The sequence below is a fragment of the Tenebrio molitor genome, chromosome 2 (genome assembly GCF_963966145.1).
Source record: "Tenebrio molitor chromosome 2, icTenMoli1.1, whole genome shotgun sequence".
In the NCBI taxonomy this organism is placed as follows: Eukaryota; Metazoa; Arthropoda; class Insecta; order Coleoptera; family Tenebrionidae; genus Tenebrio; species Tenebrio molitor.
This window is the reverse complement of record NC_091047.1, coordinates 30,998,584-31,015,820: the sequence shown is the minus strand read 5'-3', so window position 1 is coordinate 31,015,820 and position 17,237 is coordinate 30,998,584. Positions and strand designations below refer to the sequence as shown.

The following is a 17,237-nucleotide window of genomic DNA, read 5'->3' as shown; positions in this document are numbered from 1 at the left end:
GGTATTCGTCGCCTTGTCCGTAATCCAAACTTTATTCCGATCAGCCGATGGGCACAATCGATACACCATTTGTGTCGTAACCAGCGAAAATTGCCACGTTTTCATTTGGAAAAGCTCCAATATTTTGATGCAATTTTTAAATCGGGCCGGATCCGGCGTATGAATGAAATTAAAAATAAAACTTACAGCGCCCGGCATACATGGCTTATCTAATCGCAAAGATAAGACCACACGACTGCAAAAACCACATTTTCTTCGTTTCCGAAGAAAATGTTCGGCTTTTACGCAATCGTCCCAGTTTCGCAAAATTAATTTGAATATATCGATTGCACAGGTCGTGAGAGTTTGAGGAAGTTGCGAGATTGCGGAATGTTGTTTGAAATTCGACGACGGTGTCTGGTAATTAATAGGGCGAGGATAAGAGTCCTCCGAGAGAGATTCTCTCTTAACCTAGGACAACAGCCGCAGTATTGATTCACAGCGAGGCGACGTCTCGCCCGCTGAAAAACCGAAACCGCTGTTTTCAGCAGAAAATGGACCTTGAGATCGGTTCGCAGTAATAAGGATCGATTGGCGATAAGTCGACAATAGCTAGACCAAGAAAGGGGTCAGAGCTGATATGACTCAATTTAGTTAGCGCTCTTATTTACTTACCATTTTTACAGTTGATAATAAACTTCATACAAACTTTGCGAGAACTGTCAGTATAAAGGTCTACTCTTATTCCGCGTGTCGCTGGAGGCGAAAACTCTTGTTGGAATGGAACGTATATGTAATTACAATCATTGATTAAATGATTGGTTGGACTGATTGTTAAATTATCAAGCAGAGGCAAGTCGAGGTACACCGCTAAGTGCGTCACGAAATTTCTTTGGGCTGTTTTGAATAAAAAACTTAGTCACTTTCCCACAAATACATAAACCTAAAACTGATTGTTTCTTGATGTCAGGAGCTTTGATGTCATTGTAACATTTATTTTCATTTAGTTACTTCATTGTATTCACCGTTTTATTTAAAAACATTGTGTATGTGATGAGATCATTATAATCTTTGGTAATTTTTTTATTTATTTACTGTTACATTATCTAAATTGCCTTCCTCTCTAATTTTTTAATTATGTTATTATAACACAAAAAAAATAATTATTGTTCTAAAAAATATATAACAAGGAATCGAATAAAAATAAAACAACAAAAACAAAGAAATTGTAACACGATAATGTGAAATTTATAAAAATAGTCGTTCGGTAATTGTTGATAATTTTGGTGACATCAGAGGTGACGCTGAAACAGGTTATAAATTTCTTATTAAATTCTAGAGTGGATTTAGTGTCGAGTATGTATGTATTACTCATTTCATATAAAATGACAAATATTTTTTCATTGTTTAAATGTTAACAACGTTGAAACATGTGAAATTTGTTTATTTTTGACCATTTTACAGTTACATTTTTAATTAAAAGTACAAGTCTATGACATGTACAAAACCTTTAGAATCCTTCTTTTAAAATTATTGCAGTGCTAATTACACATAAGTGTTTTTTTGTGTTACATTTTTATTTAGACTTCTGTTAGTCATTCTGTTCTTAAGGGTCAGTTTATAGAAAGAGAATTAAATATTTAACTCGAATTAAATTTTAATGCGCGATTAACCCATGAATCCGAAACTTCGATTGGTTCAATCTGATCACCTGTTCAGTTAATCTCGCATTTGATTACGATTAACTTAATTTCGCTTCTGTAAACTGGCCCTAAGAGTTGCAACTGTCGAGGTTATTTCACAAACGATCAATAAAATTTTTATGTTTGTCGTAATGAAAATTAGCTTTAGTTCCGACTAGTTTATTGCAAGTGAACAAAGATCACATTTATTACATAATTTAACATTTAGATATAAATTATTTAATTGATGACTAAAAATGTAGAGTTTAATTTGGAAGAAAATGATACATGATGGCAAAGGAAATTTTGAATTTGAAATTCGTCAATATAGAAAACGTCACTAATGTATTTGTCTCATTTAGAATGAGTTTAATTACGCAAAGTCCGTAACGAAACAAAATTATTGATTTAACTAAAAGCAAAATATATCAGCGTTTTGTCATATTTATTTCTTGCACCAAGGAAGATTTTGGGAAGAGGCGGGGGCAGAAAGAGATTAGGATTACTATATTTGACATCTTCTGCTTGAAAAGAGGAAATAGTCCAGTTAATATATTTGACAGTTTCTGTTTGAAAAAAAGGTAATGCTCAAATCAGTAGAGTATGAAATTTCCAGTTTGATCGAAAACAATTCCGAATAAGATTTTTTTTTTGCCAGTTTTAGCGGTACATACATGTGAAATTTAATGGATCGCTTGGTATTCACAATGATAAATAATACTTAATTATTTCTTCGACACCAAACTTATTGTAAAACTGATGCACGTCTCGATAGTAAAGCTGTCATTATCAAAGCTGTCATTGCTCAGCTTTATAAAAATGTGTTTAGTGTCGAGGAAATAGTGTCAAGGGAAAAAATTGAAGATCCAACATATTTCCAGTCTAAATAGGTCCGCCGCATCGCACCCATCAGGGGCTGGAAAGTCAAAAAACGGTGTTCATCCTACGTGAATAGATTCTAAAATAGTTTTTTGAATTTGGAAGTGAAGAAGAATTCCGGGAATAAAATCTTATTGGGGTAGTTTGAACAGATTTTGACAAATAAGCGTCAAGTTTGAGCGTCTATAACTTTTTTTGTACCAGAGTTTGGAAAACCAACATATTTGAATACTAATTTGAGTTAGGAAAAGTGGAATATTTCCTAACAAGTGCGGAAATTATATTTCAACACTAAAAGTTCAATTTTTTGATCGTTTCCTGAGATACGTAACTTGAAATCTGTCAAAGATAACCTCAAAATTTACAACTAATAAATGCTTTTTTAAACTTTCCTTAAACTAACACGAAAAACGTTTGTATAATATTCGTGCGCTGTTACTTTTTAGCAATTCGGCCTGTCTTGCATATTCTTCAGTATCAAACGATTCACTATAGCAGACATTTTAATAGAATTTCCGTAAATTTACTCGAGCGAGCATATTAAACGCCTTCACAAACTTTGTTTTTTTTTATAAACAAAATTGTTTCACTATACCAACGAAAACAGAACAATTTTGATGCCATTTTAATTTAGAATAATTATTGAAAATATCCAAATTTTATTTATTTTTCCAAATTCCAGTAGAAAAAATCATATGTGCAATACGTATGAAATCCATTCTTGTGCCCTGGACGACAAAAAAGGAAAAATGTCAAAAACATCATTTTATGAAATTTTCATAAGCTTCATTGTACTCTGCCAAAAAATTTTGGCCGTCATTGTCTGTCAATTCAAAAAAAAAAAAAATGTAATCCGTACTTTATAGTCATCATGATTACCGTCTTGATTATGAACATTATTTTTTGTGTGGTAAATTTCAAAACTCAAAATTATTTTGTCATTTCTACTACACAGAACGTTTAGCTCAGGTTATCTATGTACGATTGCTCTAATTTTGTTCATTCATGTCGGATTTTTGGAATATCTGCGCTTCAAACAGTTTAAATTGATTGTCAAACTGACAAGGATCGAAAGTGGGGTTACGATTCCTAAAGGTTTATTTACACTTTACTTGAATGTCAAGAAAGTGACGGCCAAAATTTTTTGGCCGCCATAGTACTACACTGGCGGCCATTAATTTGGAAACACGGGCCTAATCTAGTTTACTGGATATTTCTAATATTTGATAGTGTAAGCGTTATGTCATGAACTCATGTCACCCATGTCATCGTTGAGCGCATTCAACAGACGAAATTGATATGTCAATAACATTGTCAAAGTGACAAACAATTTACAATAGAAAAATCTTAGTGTTTCTAAATTAATTCCCACCACTGTACCTACCGGTCTTTGGAATTGTCCAGCAACACACTTCTGCACGCAATATATGCACCTTCTTCAAATCCATTTTAAACTAAATTATGACCAAGTATTTTTTTGTATTGTTACCAAAGTAACGTTAACAACAAGCCAGCTTATACTAATTTTATTATAATCACTGAATCATTGTATTTTATTAAATGTCCATGGGAGAATAAAAAGTTTAATACATTGCACGCTGCAAAAGCTCTTTCACGTGCTTGGAGTTTTAAAATAACCTCGGCTACGCTTACGCTTCGCCTCGGCCATTTAAAAACACCTCGCACATAAAAGTAAACTTTCGCAGCTTGTAATGTTAATAACTTATTGCACAAATATAGTCCAATTTTTACCCTTTTGAGGTGACGTCACGATTTCCTTCCTCGCTTTCTCTTTATTGAAACGACGGAAACAGAAAAAAACAAAAAAAGGGCACGTTTATTTATTGATGGTCACTTTGAGGTTATTTTATGCTTCTGTCAATTTGACAATTTTTAATTTCTTTCACTTATTACATTGATTACAAACATAATCTTTCGAAGTAATTGTTAACAAATTTGACACATTTATAGTTACTTATGATAAATTCAAATTTGTTTCTGATCCTAGCTCAAACATACGTAAAGTTACTAGATAATGACGTCATCGCAAAAGGGTAAAAATTTGACTATACCTTCCTATTGCAATAATCGAGTCATCCCACTTTTTCCATCAAATGTATATTAGGAATTGAAAATCTAATATGTAACCTATTTAGCAGTAGGCAGTTTCAACTATGCTGTGACATACGGATTGATTTGTCGCGTGTCGCGATTAAACTCGTAAAGGGCATGATAGTGAAGAGTCATACGAAAATTGTGCATATGAACAAATTTCTGCAGAATTTAATAAGCCAAAAAATCATTCAGGCATTTTCATGTGTTACTAACACAGAACCGTATTATCGGGTTAAAACGCTTGCCTTGACTTTTCCACCCCCTAAAAGGTGTGCCGGATCGAATTAGATTGGCAAATCAGAGAGCTTTAGTTGTAATCCATAATCTCCAAATTAGTGAAAAAAAAAGTTCGGTCAACATGTTATTAAAAATTAATCACTCCTACAAAAAACGTTATTTGGTCACTGAATAGTACTCAATTTTGTTAGAATTTAAATTTTTGCCCGACATTGCTTAAAAAAAAAAATAAAAAACGACCGGACCTTTTCAAGTCAAACTTAAAACATTGACTTACCATTACCAATGTTTATACTTATTTGTCATGGCAACGGAATTTGATTTTGTTTATTAGAAATGACCAAGACTAACTATTTATCTATCAATCCTCTCTCATATTTTAATAAAACGATAATGTTTTATTGAGTGAAAAACATTACTCTCTACTGAAACGGACCAACAACTCACTACGGTTGAAGGAGTTCATTAAAAGTAGCTACCAAAGTATCCATCATGTTCGAGAATTTTCAACGGTGGAGATAAATAGAAGTGATGAGTCGAGTGATTTTTGTATTATGTAGTAAGTAGTACTCTGTAAAGAGAAATATTTTCTGTCGGTCATAAAATACCATACATTTTTAATCGCATAACTAATTGAAATTCTGAGAGTTGACGCTTCAAATTTATGAGCCTGAATATTTAATGAGTTGTGTAACATTTTAACAATTACCTTGAAACCAATTCGTTGCTCAAAAAATTCTTTAAATCAGTTAAACCCAATCCTTCAATAATCTGGTTTTAACAATAGGAATCCATTCTATTTTCATGAGTTAAAAATAGCTGAGTTGAGCGACTGGCGGATTATTTCTAATCGAGTGTCTAGCCACTTTAAAACTCAAACTGTATATTTATCCTTTGGGAACTACTCCACTCATTCCAAGCCTAGAGTAGTCTCTTCATTTCGTAATTTATCATTTTTTGATTTTTCAGAGACTGGTCGAGCAGATGCAACCTCTCCGTTTCCGGACCTTCCGGTCCGAATTCCACATGAGCAGCGCCAGCGAACAGACGTCTTCTTTCACGACGACCACCCACTTCAGCAAACAGTGTGTATAGTATCTCCTTCCATCGACCTATTTATAACATTTGTGTTGAAGGTACATCCAAACCAAGCCGATCCAGACCGAAAACGGCACCACTATCACGATCACGGATGGCCAAGATCGACCCACGATCGACGAAAGTGACAGAATTTCGAACGGACGTCCCCCCGACAAGTACACCACCAAAACGCAGATCATCCAAGAGTCCCAAAATTGGGGCAACACCATGCAATTCACCGAAATCAAGTCGCTGAAGAGGGTGCACAAAGTGCACGAGGGCATCGGTACCGAGAACATAACGGACATCCCCGGAATCCGCAATCCCTACACTGGGGAACTGATAACGGTGAGGGACGCCATAAGTGCGCGAATCCTGGACGGCAGGACCGGAAAACTAGTGATTTCGAGTGATGGTACACAAGTAACGATAGAAGAGGCTCTGCGCATGAAGTTGATCGATCCGGAAGTGGCCGAGGGGTTGTATAGGCCCTACACGGTCGAAGACGGCAGAGAGTTGACTCTTTTGGAAGCCATCCAAAGGAAAATCTACGAGGCGGAGCAAGGGTTTGCGGATCCGTCAGAGAAACGAGTTAAGGTAACGAACTCGTCGACCATAAACCAAGCGATCGATGATGGGAAAGTTGACGTCAATACCGGAACGTTCAGGCTCGAGTCGGGAGAGACGATCGACATACAAGAGGCGTACAAGAGAGGGTACCTCCTGCAGCACACGGAAGTAAAGCTTCAGACGGGAGCGATGGCTCTCTCAGATGCCATCGCTCAGGGGTTGATCGATGATAGGACTGGCTGGATAATCGACAGGAATTCGGGCTGCAAGTATCAGATCGACGCGGCGGTCAGAACCAACGTGATAGATGGAGATATACGCGAAATCGTCGACCCGAAAACAGACGATAAATTGACAGTAATCCAGGCCATAGAACAGGGTCTCATCAACCCGAAACTAGGCAAATTCGTCTACTTCTACGAGAAGTTTTCGTTGCTCGAAGCGAAAAGGCGACAGTTGATTGTGAAACCGAAAACACTGAAGGAAGTCGTCGATGATGGTTTGATGGACGAGTCAGGTAAGATCCTTTCCCCCACCCATCAAACACGTCTCACGATCCTAGAAGCGGTAGCGCGAGGAGTCCTTGACGTGGACTCCATCAAGTCGATTCTGGACTTTCGAAGAAACGAGCTGGTGACACTAGGGGATGCCCTCAAAGAGGGTATCATCTCTCCCGACGGTAAGTTCCATAATTCGGTAACCGGTGAGGTTTTGACAATACAAGACGCGATTAGTCGAGGGTACATTATCTCGGTGGTGAAAAAATCGATCTTCGACGTTGACGCCTTCCAACCCCCTGACAAGTCTGACTATATCAGTTACAACGCGGCGAACGCTAAAGGCTTCGTGAGCAAAAAATCAAACGGTAGTCTGTTAACCAACTCGAAAACCGGTAAATTGATTCCTTTGGCTGAAGGAGTTAAAACGGGCGAAGTCAAACCGGAAGTGTACGAAATGTTGACGCGGAAAATCGGTATTTTCGAAGATCAGAAAGAGTTGACAGTGTTAGAAGCGGTTTTCCGCGGGTACATCGATCCCAAGACCGGTAACCTCATCGACGTGAGCCGCAACAAAGTCGTCTATTTGAACGATGCCATCGCTCAACACTTGATTACACCCGAAGGGGCGGCCATGTTGAACAGTCTCCTAAATTTGAATGTTTCGACGCAGGTCACGCGCACGTTAGTACAACGGTATGTTACGGTCACCAATAAAGACGTTAAGTTGACGCAATTGACGTATACTGAAGCGCTGCGCTTGGGACTGATCGACAACGAAAACCAAACGTTTAAAGATCCGGACAGTAACGAGGTAATACCGATAGTGCAAGCGATCAGTGAAGGTAAGTTGGCACCGGACGCGGAAAGTTCGGATCAAGTGATAACGAGTACCATTCCACGAAATTCCACTGTGATTACCATAACCAGCAAAAAACAAGCTCCCAAAGGAGTGTCAGATGCACAGACTACGACTGATTCGTTCTTGATTGGAGAGAAGAGCGCCTCGGAGAAACAGGTCTATGAGTTGCCGATAGAAGGATGGTCGGTTGCGGACGCCATACAACAGAAATTGTTCGACCCGGTGACTGGTCTCTTTATCATACCAGGAACAGACCGCTTGACGAGTTTGAAGGAATGTATAAGCCTAAAACTGATCAATCCAGCATCAGCTGTGGTTGTAGACCCGACCAATCAAAGGAAAGTCAGTCTGGAGAAGAGCTTAAATAAGAAGATTTTGGACGATACTGGTCACTACTTTCTTGGCAACGAGAAAATCACGATGAAAGAGGCTATCAGTAAAGAACTGATCCTACTGGAGAGTCAGATGGAGGTGGACCCTGTCAGCCAGAGATTGCTTCAGATTACCAAATTGGACGGCCAACCCGACAAGGTCGAGGTATCAAATATCTTGGACAACTATCCTCCAACCTATACTGAAGTTAAGATGCCGGAAGTGAGAGAAGCGCAACCGGTACAAGTGCAACCGGGACTGGTATACGATCCATTGAATGCTCTGATAGTGTGTCCCGAAACCAACCAAACCACTAGTCTATTGGTGGCGATCCAAGAAAATAAAATTCCTTCAACAGCTGTGAAAGTCAAGGATCCCCAAACAGGAAAAGAGATTCCGATCAACGAGGCCATCAGGCGCAACATCGTAGACAAAGACACCGGCGACTACATCAACAAATCAGGACACAAGATCACTCTGGTGGACGCCGCCAAATACGGAATTTTGACAGTTGTCGGTGCACCGGTCGCTGCGACATACGCAGTGATAAAAAAAGTGCAAGCTTTTGTTGTTGATCCGAAGACAAGCGAGAAGATTCCGGTTGAGGTGGCTCTGCAACGCGGGGTCATCGATCAAGACCAATACAATAAGCTTCAGTCGCAAGCTTTCATTGAGGAGTCACGATCACCATCACACGCTTACGCTAGTGTGACTCCTACGGTCACAAGTACGGTCATTGTGACAGATCCACAAACCAACAAGACCTACACTGCTCATGAGGCGCTGCAACAAGGTGTAATCACACCACAGCAGTTCGAGGAGATCCAGCAGAAACCTAGACTGACGTCTGACGATCTCGATGCACCTTCAGAAGCTGAAAAAACACGGGCTAGGATCACAATCGAGCCCACTTACAAGGTGACGATAGGACGAGCACAGTCTCTCAGTCCCGACCGAGAGGCCAAGAGAGTTGTGTTACAGAAGTTGAGAAAGAAGATCGTGAAGCCTAAAGACGCTGTCGAAAAAGGCATTATAGACCAAAATACTGCTAAGCTGCTCGACAGAAAAACGACTTTCACCTCGCCTAGTGGTGACACTCTGACGTTGCAGGAAGCTCTCGACGCTAAAATGGTGGACGGAGACGAAGGCAAAATCATCGACCCTCAACGCGGGGATCAGTTAACCATCAACGAGGCGATAGTCCGCGGCATCTTGGACCCCGAAGGTACTAACGAGTTGTTAGTACCGTTGAATCGAAGCTTGTCAATTCCCGAATTGTTCCAACAAGGCCTTATCGACCCCGAGAGTCACAAGGTTGTCCATCCAGAAACCGGTGCTCATCTAAGTATTAGCGAAGCAATTGTCTGTGATATAGTAGATCCGTTAAGTACACTTCAAAACAATGGTGCTAAAGTCACTCTGGAGCAGGCCCTCGAGAGTGGAATCGTCGATGATGAGATGTCGACGGTGAAGACGGACAAAGGAGTGGTAGACCTACGAGAAGCCGTTAGTGAAAACATATTCGACGAAAGAGTGCCTTCCGGTCCGGAAAAACTGCCGCGGGCCGGTATGACCTTCCCTGTAGCCCTGAAACGAGGTCTGGTGGATCCAGATGAAAAAGTGATAGTGCATCCGATTACGCTAGAAAAAATCCCGATCAAAGACGCTATAGAAGACGAGTTTATAATGGCGGTGCCGTTCCCGACTAGACCTGAGTCCATCAAAATCGAAGATGCTTTAGAATCGAAACTAATAGACCCTCGGACTGGTACGTTTAAAGATCCGAAGACTGGTGAAGTCTTTCCTGTGGCCGAAGCCGTTGAAAAAGGTCTTCTTGTTATCAAGGATTGCCCCATGGTGGTCAGTGCAAAGCCAGTCACGACCTTCACAGAAACTATTCAGTCCGTACACACGGTCACCACTCGAACAGTCGAGTTGTTGTCAGGGTACTCTCTTGTCAGCGCCACAGAAGTCCAAAACAACCAAACAGGACAGATTATCTCGTTCGACGAGGCGCGCAAGCAAGGTATCATACTCGCTGATAAAGAAACCAAAAATAGGACAACTCTCAAAGACATCAAAATGTCATTCTCGGATGCTTTGAACAAGGGATTGGTTGACATGTCAGCCGGTACTTTCACTGATCCCAACTCAGGAGAAAAAATCTTGATTAAAGATGCCCTTCAAGACGGAAAACTTTCGGCCACACCTGTGGAACAACCAGAAACCACGAAAACCACGGAACTGAATCTGGCCCAAGCTTTCGAGACGATTTACGACGAGAACACGAGCAAATTCCAAGATCCAAACGATCGCAATAAGACTTTGACCTTTGAAGAAGCGATACAGCAAGAAATAATTGACCCTAACTCGATAGTGTACGACGTGAGTTCGCAGAAACCTGTGACTGTGGAGCAAGCAGTGGAGAAGGGGTTGATCGATCCTAAGACGGGTAGGGTGCGAGATGAGAAGACCGGAAAAAGTATAGATTTCAAAGAGGCGACCAAGAAGGGGTTGATCGCGGTGCTTGGAGGTCTTGCCATGCCTGTAGTGGTTCCAGTGTTGGCCGGTGCGGCGGCTGTCAAAGCTGTGAGGGAGTACGCAGCCGAGAAGAAAGAAAAGGCCAAGGAGAAGGCGGAAAACGACAAGCCTAGTCAGAAGGTTGAGACAGGAAAATCGCCTGGACAGAAAGTGGATATCACCGTGATCAGAAACGTGCCCGAGGGTAAGGAAGTTGAAGAAACGATGACTGAAGGGTCTGTAATTAAAAATCAGATCGAACAGATTGCGTCGATTCCGGAGAAAATGACTTTAAGAGAGGCTCTGTCTCAAGGGAAAATCGCACCTGAAGTGTGCCGAGTCTTGATCAACGACAAAGAAGTACCATATACCGTAACAGACGGTCTTAGACGACATAAATTATTACCAGACGATGTTGTCCAGGTTGTTGATAAAACATCAGTGATTTTGGTCGATCAACCGCCCGTTTCTGTGTTGACTATATCGAAAGCTGTAACTCCTCAGAAACTAGCAGAATTAGGATATTACAACCCGAAAACTCGTCAATTCTTCGATCCTCAAGACGGCGACGAAATCTCATTCGAAGAGTTCATCTGTGGACTCGACCTCTTCAACCCGGATGCTATTTTAGTCAAAGATTTAACAAGCAAGCCGCCGATTTATGTCACTTTCGAGGAAGCCTTGAACAGACCTCTCATCAACAAAAAAACGGGATATATGGTCGATCCCAAGACGGGTAAAAAAGTACCGTTCTTCGAAGCGGTCAAATTGAGGTGGATTATCGATGTTAATGACAGACCGAAAGAGAAGTACCAGCCTTTGACACTCGAAGAAATCGTAGAGACTGACAGTTTCGATCCTGTCAAGGTGGAAGTCAAGTCGAAGGACGAAGTGGTGCCGTTGAGCAAAGCTCTGATTGCTAATATGATCGATCCCAAGTCCGTTACGATTCGTGATGAGAAGAACATGCAACTGATCCCCTATTACGAAGCAGTCGACAAACAAATAGTCGATCCTCAACGTGCTCTAGTCTTTAACACTGCTACCCAGAAAACCATGACTTTCCCTGAAGCGTTTTCGTATGGTTTTATTCGGGCCTTACCCAGGCCCGTCACTTTAGAAGCTGTGATTTGTAAAGGTCTCTACAACCCCGAAACTGCCACTATTACTGATCCTATCACGAAACAACCGTTGGTACTGTCTGATGCGATCGAAAGACAGATCATTGATGACAAAATTAGTGAAGTTAAAGACACGAAAAAAAATATTTTTGTCCCGCTTGATGACGCTGTCAAAACGAATTTATTGCAAGACGGTAAACTGAGAGACACCAAATCTGGACAATTGATACCACTGAACAAAGCTCTAGACCAACAGCTGATCCGCAGCAAACCAGTAGTCTTCAATTTGTTGCAAGCGCTTTTATCAAACTATTATCTCCCACGTTCTGGCGCCATCTTAAATCCGATCACGGGCGAAGAGATCACTCTGCAGAAAGCGATAGAGTACAAACTGATCGATCCTGTCACCACCAGAATCAAAGACAGCAAACGTGGAAGAATTCTAGAGTTGAAAGAGGCGATTCAAAGTAATCTGGTTGATCCAGAGAAGGGACAACTGATGGATCCGGTATTACCTCTAGACCAGGCATATCTCAAAGGGTACATTCTGAGTACGGTACTGCCTTGGTCGTTGCAGGAAACTCTCGCCCAGAAAGTATACGACCCTAAGACTGGTCAATTCACCGTTAACAATGCTAACATCACTTTGGTCGAAGCCATCGAAGGAGGAGTAGTCAACCCCAACGTACTAACCGTGAAAGATCCACGCTCTGGTGACATAATCACCCTCAATGATGCTATCAGCTTACGGATCGTAGATCCTGTAAAGGGTCAAGCTTACGATCCCTTAACTAACGTCGAGTTAAATCTGTATGACGCTCAAGACCGCGGCTTAATAGTACCGTACAAGAGCCAAATCACTCTACCAGAGGCGGTGTTCAAAGGTTTCTACGACCCCGCCACAGGCAAATTTATCAATCCGCAGAGCAAAGAAAGATTGAGAGCGGAGAGTGCTATCAATCGCGGCTACGTCGACACTTCCTCGACTCTCGTAACCATAGATGAAGAGCTGGTTACATTCGAACAAGCAGTGGTTGACGGTTACATAGATACGGTAGAGGGCGTAGTAATCAGCTCCAGACACGAACCCGTAGACTTCAACGAAGCGTTTGAACTAGGCCTTCTGGTGGAAGTGGGACCTCCTATCCCTCTAAGTGAAGCTATAGCAAAAGGGCTATACGACGAAGAGTCTCAACTGTTCCTAGATCCACAAACGGGCCACTACGTGACTTTGATCGAAGCGATAGAAATAAATCTGATCGACGCCGATTCTGTCAGTATTAAGGATACGAGAGTAGGAATTTGGAGGAAGATTCCTCTAATCGACGCCATACACAACGGATACGTCGATGGTAACACCGGAAACGTGAAAGATTTCTCTCAGGGAGAGAATTACGAAGTCAGTCTACAGAAAGCGTTCCATTTGGGAATTTTGGTCGACAATAAAGCTGCAGTTTCGTTACAGAGAGCCATCCATCAAGGTCTATACCACGAGCAGACTGGAAAAGTCATAGATCCGCACACCGACCGTAAGATAACGCTTCACGAAGCCATCCGCAAATTCATCGTCAATCCTCTGCTACCCTTGTATTTTGACAAGAAGCATGGAAAGTTGGTGACTTTAACAGACGCTTGTAGACTAGGTATTGTGGACAAGAGGAATGGTACTTTCAAGGACCCGCGGACAGAGGAAGTGATGAAACTCACTGATGCCCTAGATAGAGGGTTGATTGTCGATATCGAAAGCGCTAATTTCGGGCTCTATGAAGCCATAGATATGGGTCTTTATGACCCGAACGACGGTACTCTGGTGCATCCCGCTACAGGCCGCAAGTTCACTCTAAAAGATGCATGCGCGAACGAGTTGGTCAATCCGATGACCTCTCTCATTAAAAATAGTAAACAGAACAAGTATATAACTTTACCGGAAGCCGTGGAGATCAAGTTAATTGATCCAGAAGTGGGCATTTTTGTTTTGCCGAACGGTAACTCGATCACGTTGCTCGAGGCAAAGCGCAAAGGCCTGATCGTGACAGTTAAACGAAACTTGACACTTGATGAAGCAATCAAGAACGGTTTGTACCGACCAGATTCAGGCAAATTTGCCGATCCGGTTAACGCCGAATTCTACGATCTCGGACAAGCACTTTCCAATAACTTAATAGACTCCACCACTACCGCTTTCAAAGATCCCTTCACCGGAAACGTAAAATCTCTACCTTTGGCAATCCAAGACGGCAAAATCGACGTAGATAAGGGTCGCGTTCTTGATGCGAAGTCCAAACAGACTTACAACTTCGACGTAGCTTTAGACAAGGGTCTCTTGGTCACTTTGGACCGACCTCTAGCCGAGGAAGCGATTCAGAAAACGGTTACGGATTCGGTGAAGGCAGCGAAACCCGTGCACGAATGTACCCTTGAAACCGCCATTAAGTTCGAACAAATCGATCCGGACCGAGCGGTAGTCAAAGACTTGCAGACCGGTAGATTCAAGAAAGTTAAAGACGCGATCGACAATAACATTCTCGATATTAACAAGACAGTCGCTTTCGAGCCTCAAAAAGATAAAGTCAAATCGCGCGCCGTAACTTACGATCAAAACGTGATTTTGTACCTCGAAGAACCCCTGACCTTTCTCCAAGCCGTCCAATCAAACCATCTTGACGTTAACACCGGAAAGTTCACTGAGCCGCAGTCCCAAGAAGTCCTGTCATTGAAAGACTCGCTCAGTTTGGGTTTTATCGACCCCGACACAGCTTTGATCAAAGACGGTAACAAGAAGAAACTAATTAAGCTTCCCGAAGGCTTCAGGAAGGGCCTCATAGATGCCGACAAAGGCAACGTCCTCGACAGTTCTACCTCGAAGCTCTACCCTCTCCCGGCTGCTATCGATAGTGGCTTGTTAATCACTCCGTCTCGCGGCTTCACGCTTATAGAAGCCATAATTTATGGCCTGTATAACCCCACCACTGGAGGGTTCACTTATCCGTTCACCACTACGTCGATTATCGACAGGAGGCGGCTGACTCTCGATGAGGCCATCGCCGATAACTTGATCGATCCATCTAGCACAGTGGTCAAAGACCCGGAGAGTGGAGGTGTGGTATCTCTGCTCAGCGCAATCGACACCAAACTGGTCAATCCAGTTGATGGTAGGATAAGGGATAATAATGACGACAAAGAGATCGATTTTATTAAAGCTCACGAAAAGGGTTTGATATTGCCTGCAGAACAAAGGGTAAGTTTTTTGTTGGTCCTTGGCTGTGACAGAAATGCGCGCAGAAACCCGATTTCTGCGCGGATTTTGCTTGTGGTGATGTTGCTTGATTAATTGCTCGAAGTTGTTGCTTACCAGAATGCGATCATGCTTACCAGTCATTATCCATTTTGAATTTTATCCCTGTTCATTTGTTTGTCGTATTGTCATGTCATCAGCGCACTTACCACGTTTGCGGGACTTCGAATGCAAACTCGAAGTCCTGTTCTGTCCCAGATTCTAGATCTGCAGGTCTGGAAGAATTGTGCCCCGTCGGAAATTTGAAATGGATAACAACACACTTCGACAAGTCACTCAAAACATTTTTTTTTTTTTTAAATCGAACAGTTGAACTATAAACTGATGCAATAATTTTTTGCAGCTTCAGGCCCTGGGAGCTTATTTTGTGGTGGTCCTACATTCGTGCATTAAAAGGCGTATACGACAGGCCTCTAATGCTCGTAAAATCTTAAAACGTGAAATGTGGCTTAAAACAATGCTTCCAGTTTTTAAGATTACATTTCTCTTAACCCATCACACATTTCTAATCTAGTTGAAGACCGGAACTAAAACGAACGACGCCGACTTTCCCCATCATCGACCAAATTATTAAAATAATAACAAAACACTAAGTTAGTAAGTCGGCACAAAGTTCTAACCGTATTAAACCGGCCAAGACGAGAGCTTTATGCTCACTAAAAATCGCTGTAACTCGATGTTTTGTTGGCCTCAACAAAATGTCGCCTAATGACAAGTTATTACTGTTTTAAATTGTGATCTAAACTGTGATGCGTTTGTTTTCAGGTTTGTTTTGTTTTATTTTCGTATAGGTAACATTTACGACTTGTTATTCTCTGAATTTACTTGAATTTACACTAACACCGTCATTGTGTGTGCGCTTGAATGCATGTGTTAGGTATAGGGACCTTAGCTTGTGCTCGCAATAGCGATACTGTGACGTCACTCTTTGCCAGTTAGCGGAGTTCAGTGTCTGCTAGCGTAGAGACTCTTGTGATACAATCCTCTAGGCTACTAATACGAAAATACTTGCAGCAAGCCGTCGAAGAGAAGTACAAGTTGTGCGACGAGACCCTCGCGAAGCTTTTACAATGGATCGGCGAGGTCGAGGACAAGATCGCCTCGCAGGACGTCATACACGAAGTGGAAGAAGACTTGAGGAACAAGATCAACACGATGAAGCAGGTCAGAGACGATTTGGATCAGCATTCCAGTCAGGTGGTGCACTGCGGGGACCAGGTAAGACAGCTAGTGCTGACTGCCGGAGACGTCCTATCCAAGAGCGAGGTCTCCGCTTTGGAAAAGAGCGGCCGCAACTTGAAGACCCGCTACGACAAGGCGGTTGACCGCGCCGACAGACTCTTGAGAAAGCTACTGTCGGCCAAAGACGAACTTTCCAAGCTCAAAGGCGAACTCAACATCTTTTCCGACTGGTTGGGCAAAGCTAGACGCATCCTAGAAGACAAGGAGCGCGCACTGAGCGACTTACAGCGTCTCGATTCGAGCGCAGACAGCACCAAAGAGTTCGTTAGCGACGTGATCGCCCATCAAGGAGACCTCAGATTTATCAACATGTCGGCACAGAAGTTCTTCGATGAAGGAAAGGTAAGTATCGGGAGGCTCTAGAATCGCAGGGAGTCACGAGCTAGTTCCAGGAGTATTTGGCAATTTTGAACGACTTCCGTACGTCGCTTCCGTCGCGTCTCCACCACATCGAGCCCATCGCCTCGCAGGATTCTCCTGTGCGGAGTGAGGTCTCGCTGGTCGGTCAACAGTACAGAGATCTGTACAATCGCGCCAACAATTTGTCGGATCGACTGTCTGGAGTCGGTGGAAGGCAACGCGAATACAGCGACGCCGTCGACAAGGCTAAGCAATGGTTACGCGACGCGGAACCGAGGGCGATAAAGGTGTTAGACGAGCCGATAGGTGGTGATCCGAAGTCCGTCGAAGAACAACTGCACAAAGCCAAGGCGCTTAACAACGAGTTTGTAGCAAATGGTCGCCTTATCGACAACGCTAAGCAGGTAAGTCGCTTGTAGTGTCGCG

The 17,237-nt window shown here is 42.3% G+C and overlaps 1 protein-coding gene and 1 long non-coding RNA gene across 33 annotated transcripts in view; both read left to right on the top strand.

Moving 5' to 3' along the window:
- shot (dystonin-like protein short stop) overlaps nt 1-17,237 on the top strand; it is a 160,072-nt gene that overhangs the window by 120,162 nt on the left and 22,673 nt on the right. For 30 of the 32 annotated variants that reach the window (XR_011156657.1, XM_069037365.1, XM_069037359.1 and 27 more), the window contains 4 exons: nt 5,862-5,977; nt 6,029-15,152; nt 16,224-16,793; nt 16,844-17,215. Coding sequence is in view for 31 of the 32 variants with exons in the window: in XM_069037365.1 (XP_068893466.1) it covers nt 5,862-5,977; nt 6,029-15,152; nt 16,224-16,793; nt 16,844-17,215 (10,182 nt within the window). In the remaining variant the exon portion in view is untranslated. The remainder of the gene's footprint in view (nt 1-5,861; nt 5,978-6,028; nt 15,153-16,223; nt 16,794-16,843; nt 17,216-17,237) is intronic. The other 2 variants (XM_069037376.1, XM_069037377.1) reach the window with 1 other exon arrangement.
- On the top strand, nt 5-1,060 carry LOC138122944 (uncharacterized). Its single transcript, XR_011156664.1, has 2 exons — nt 5-607; nt 666-1,060. It is a non-coding gene; the product is annotated as an uncharacterized lncRNA (long non-coding RNA).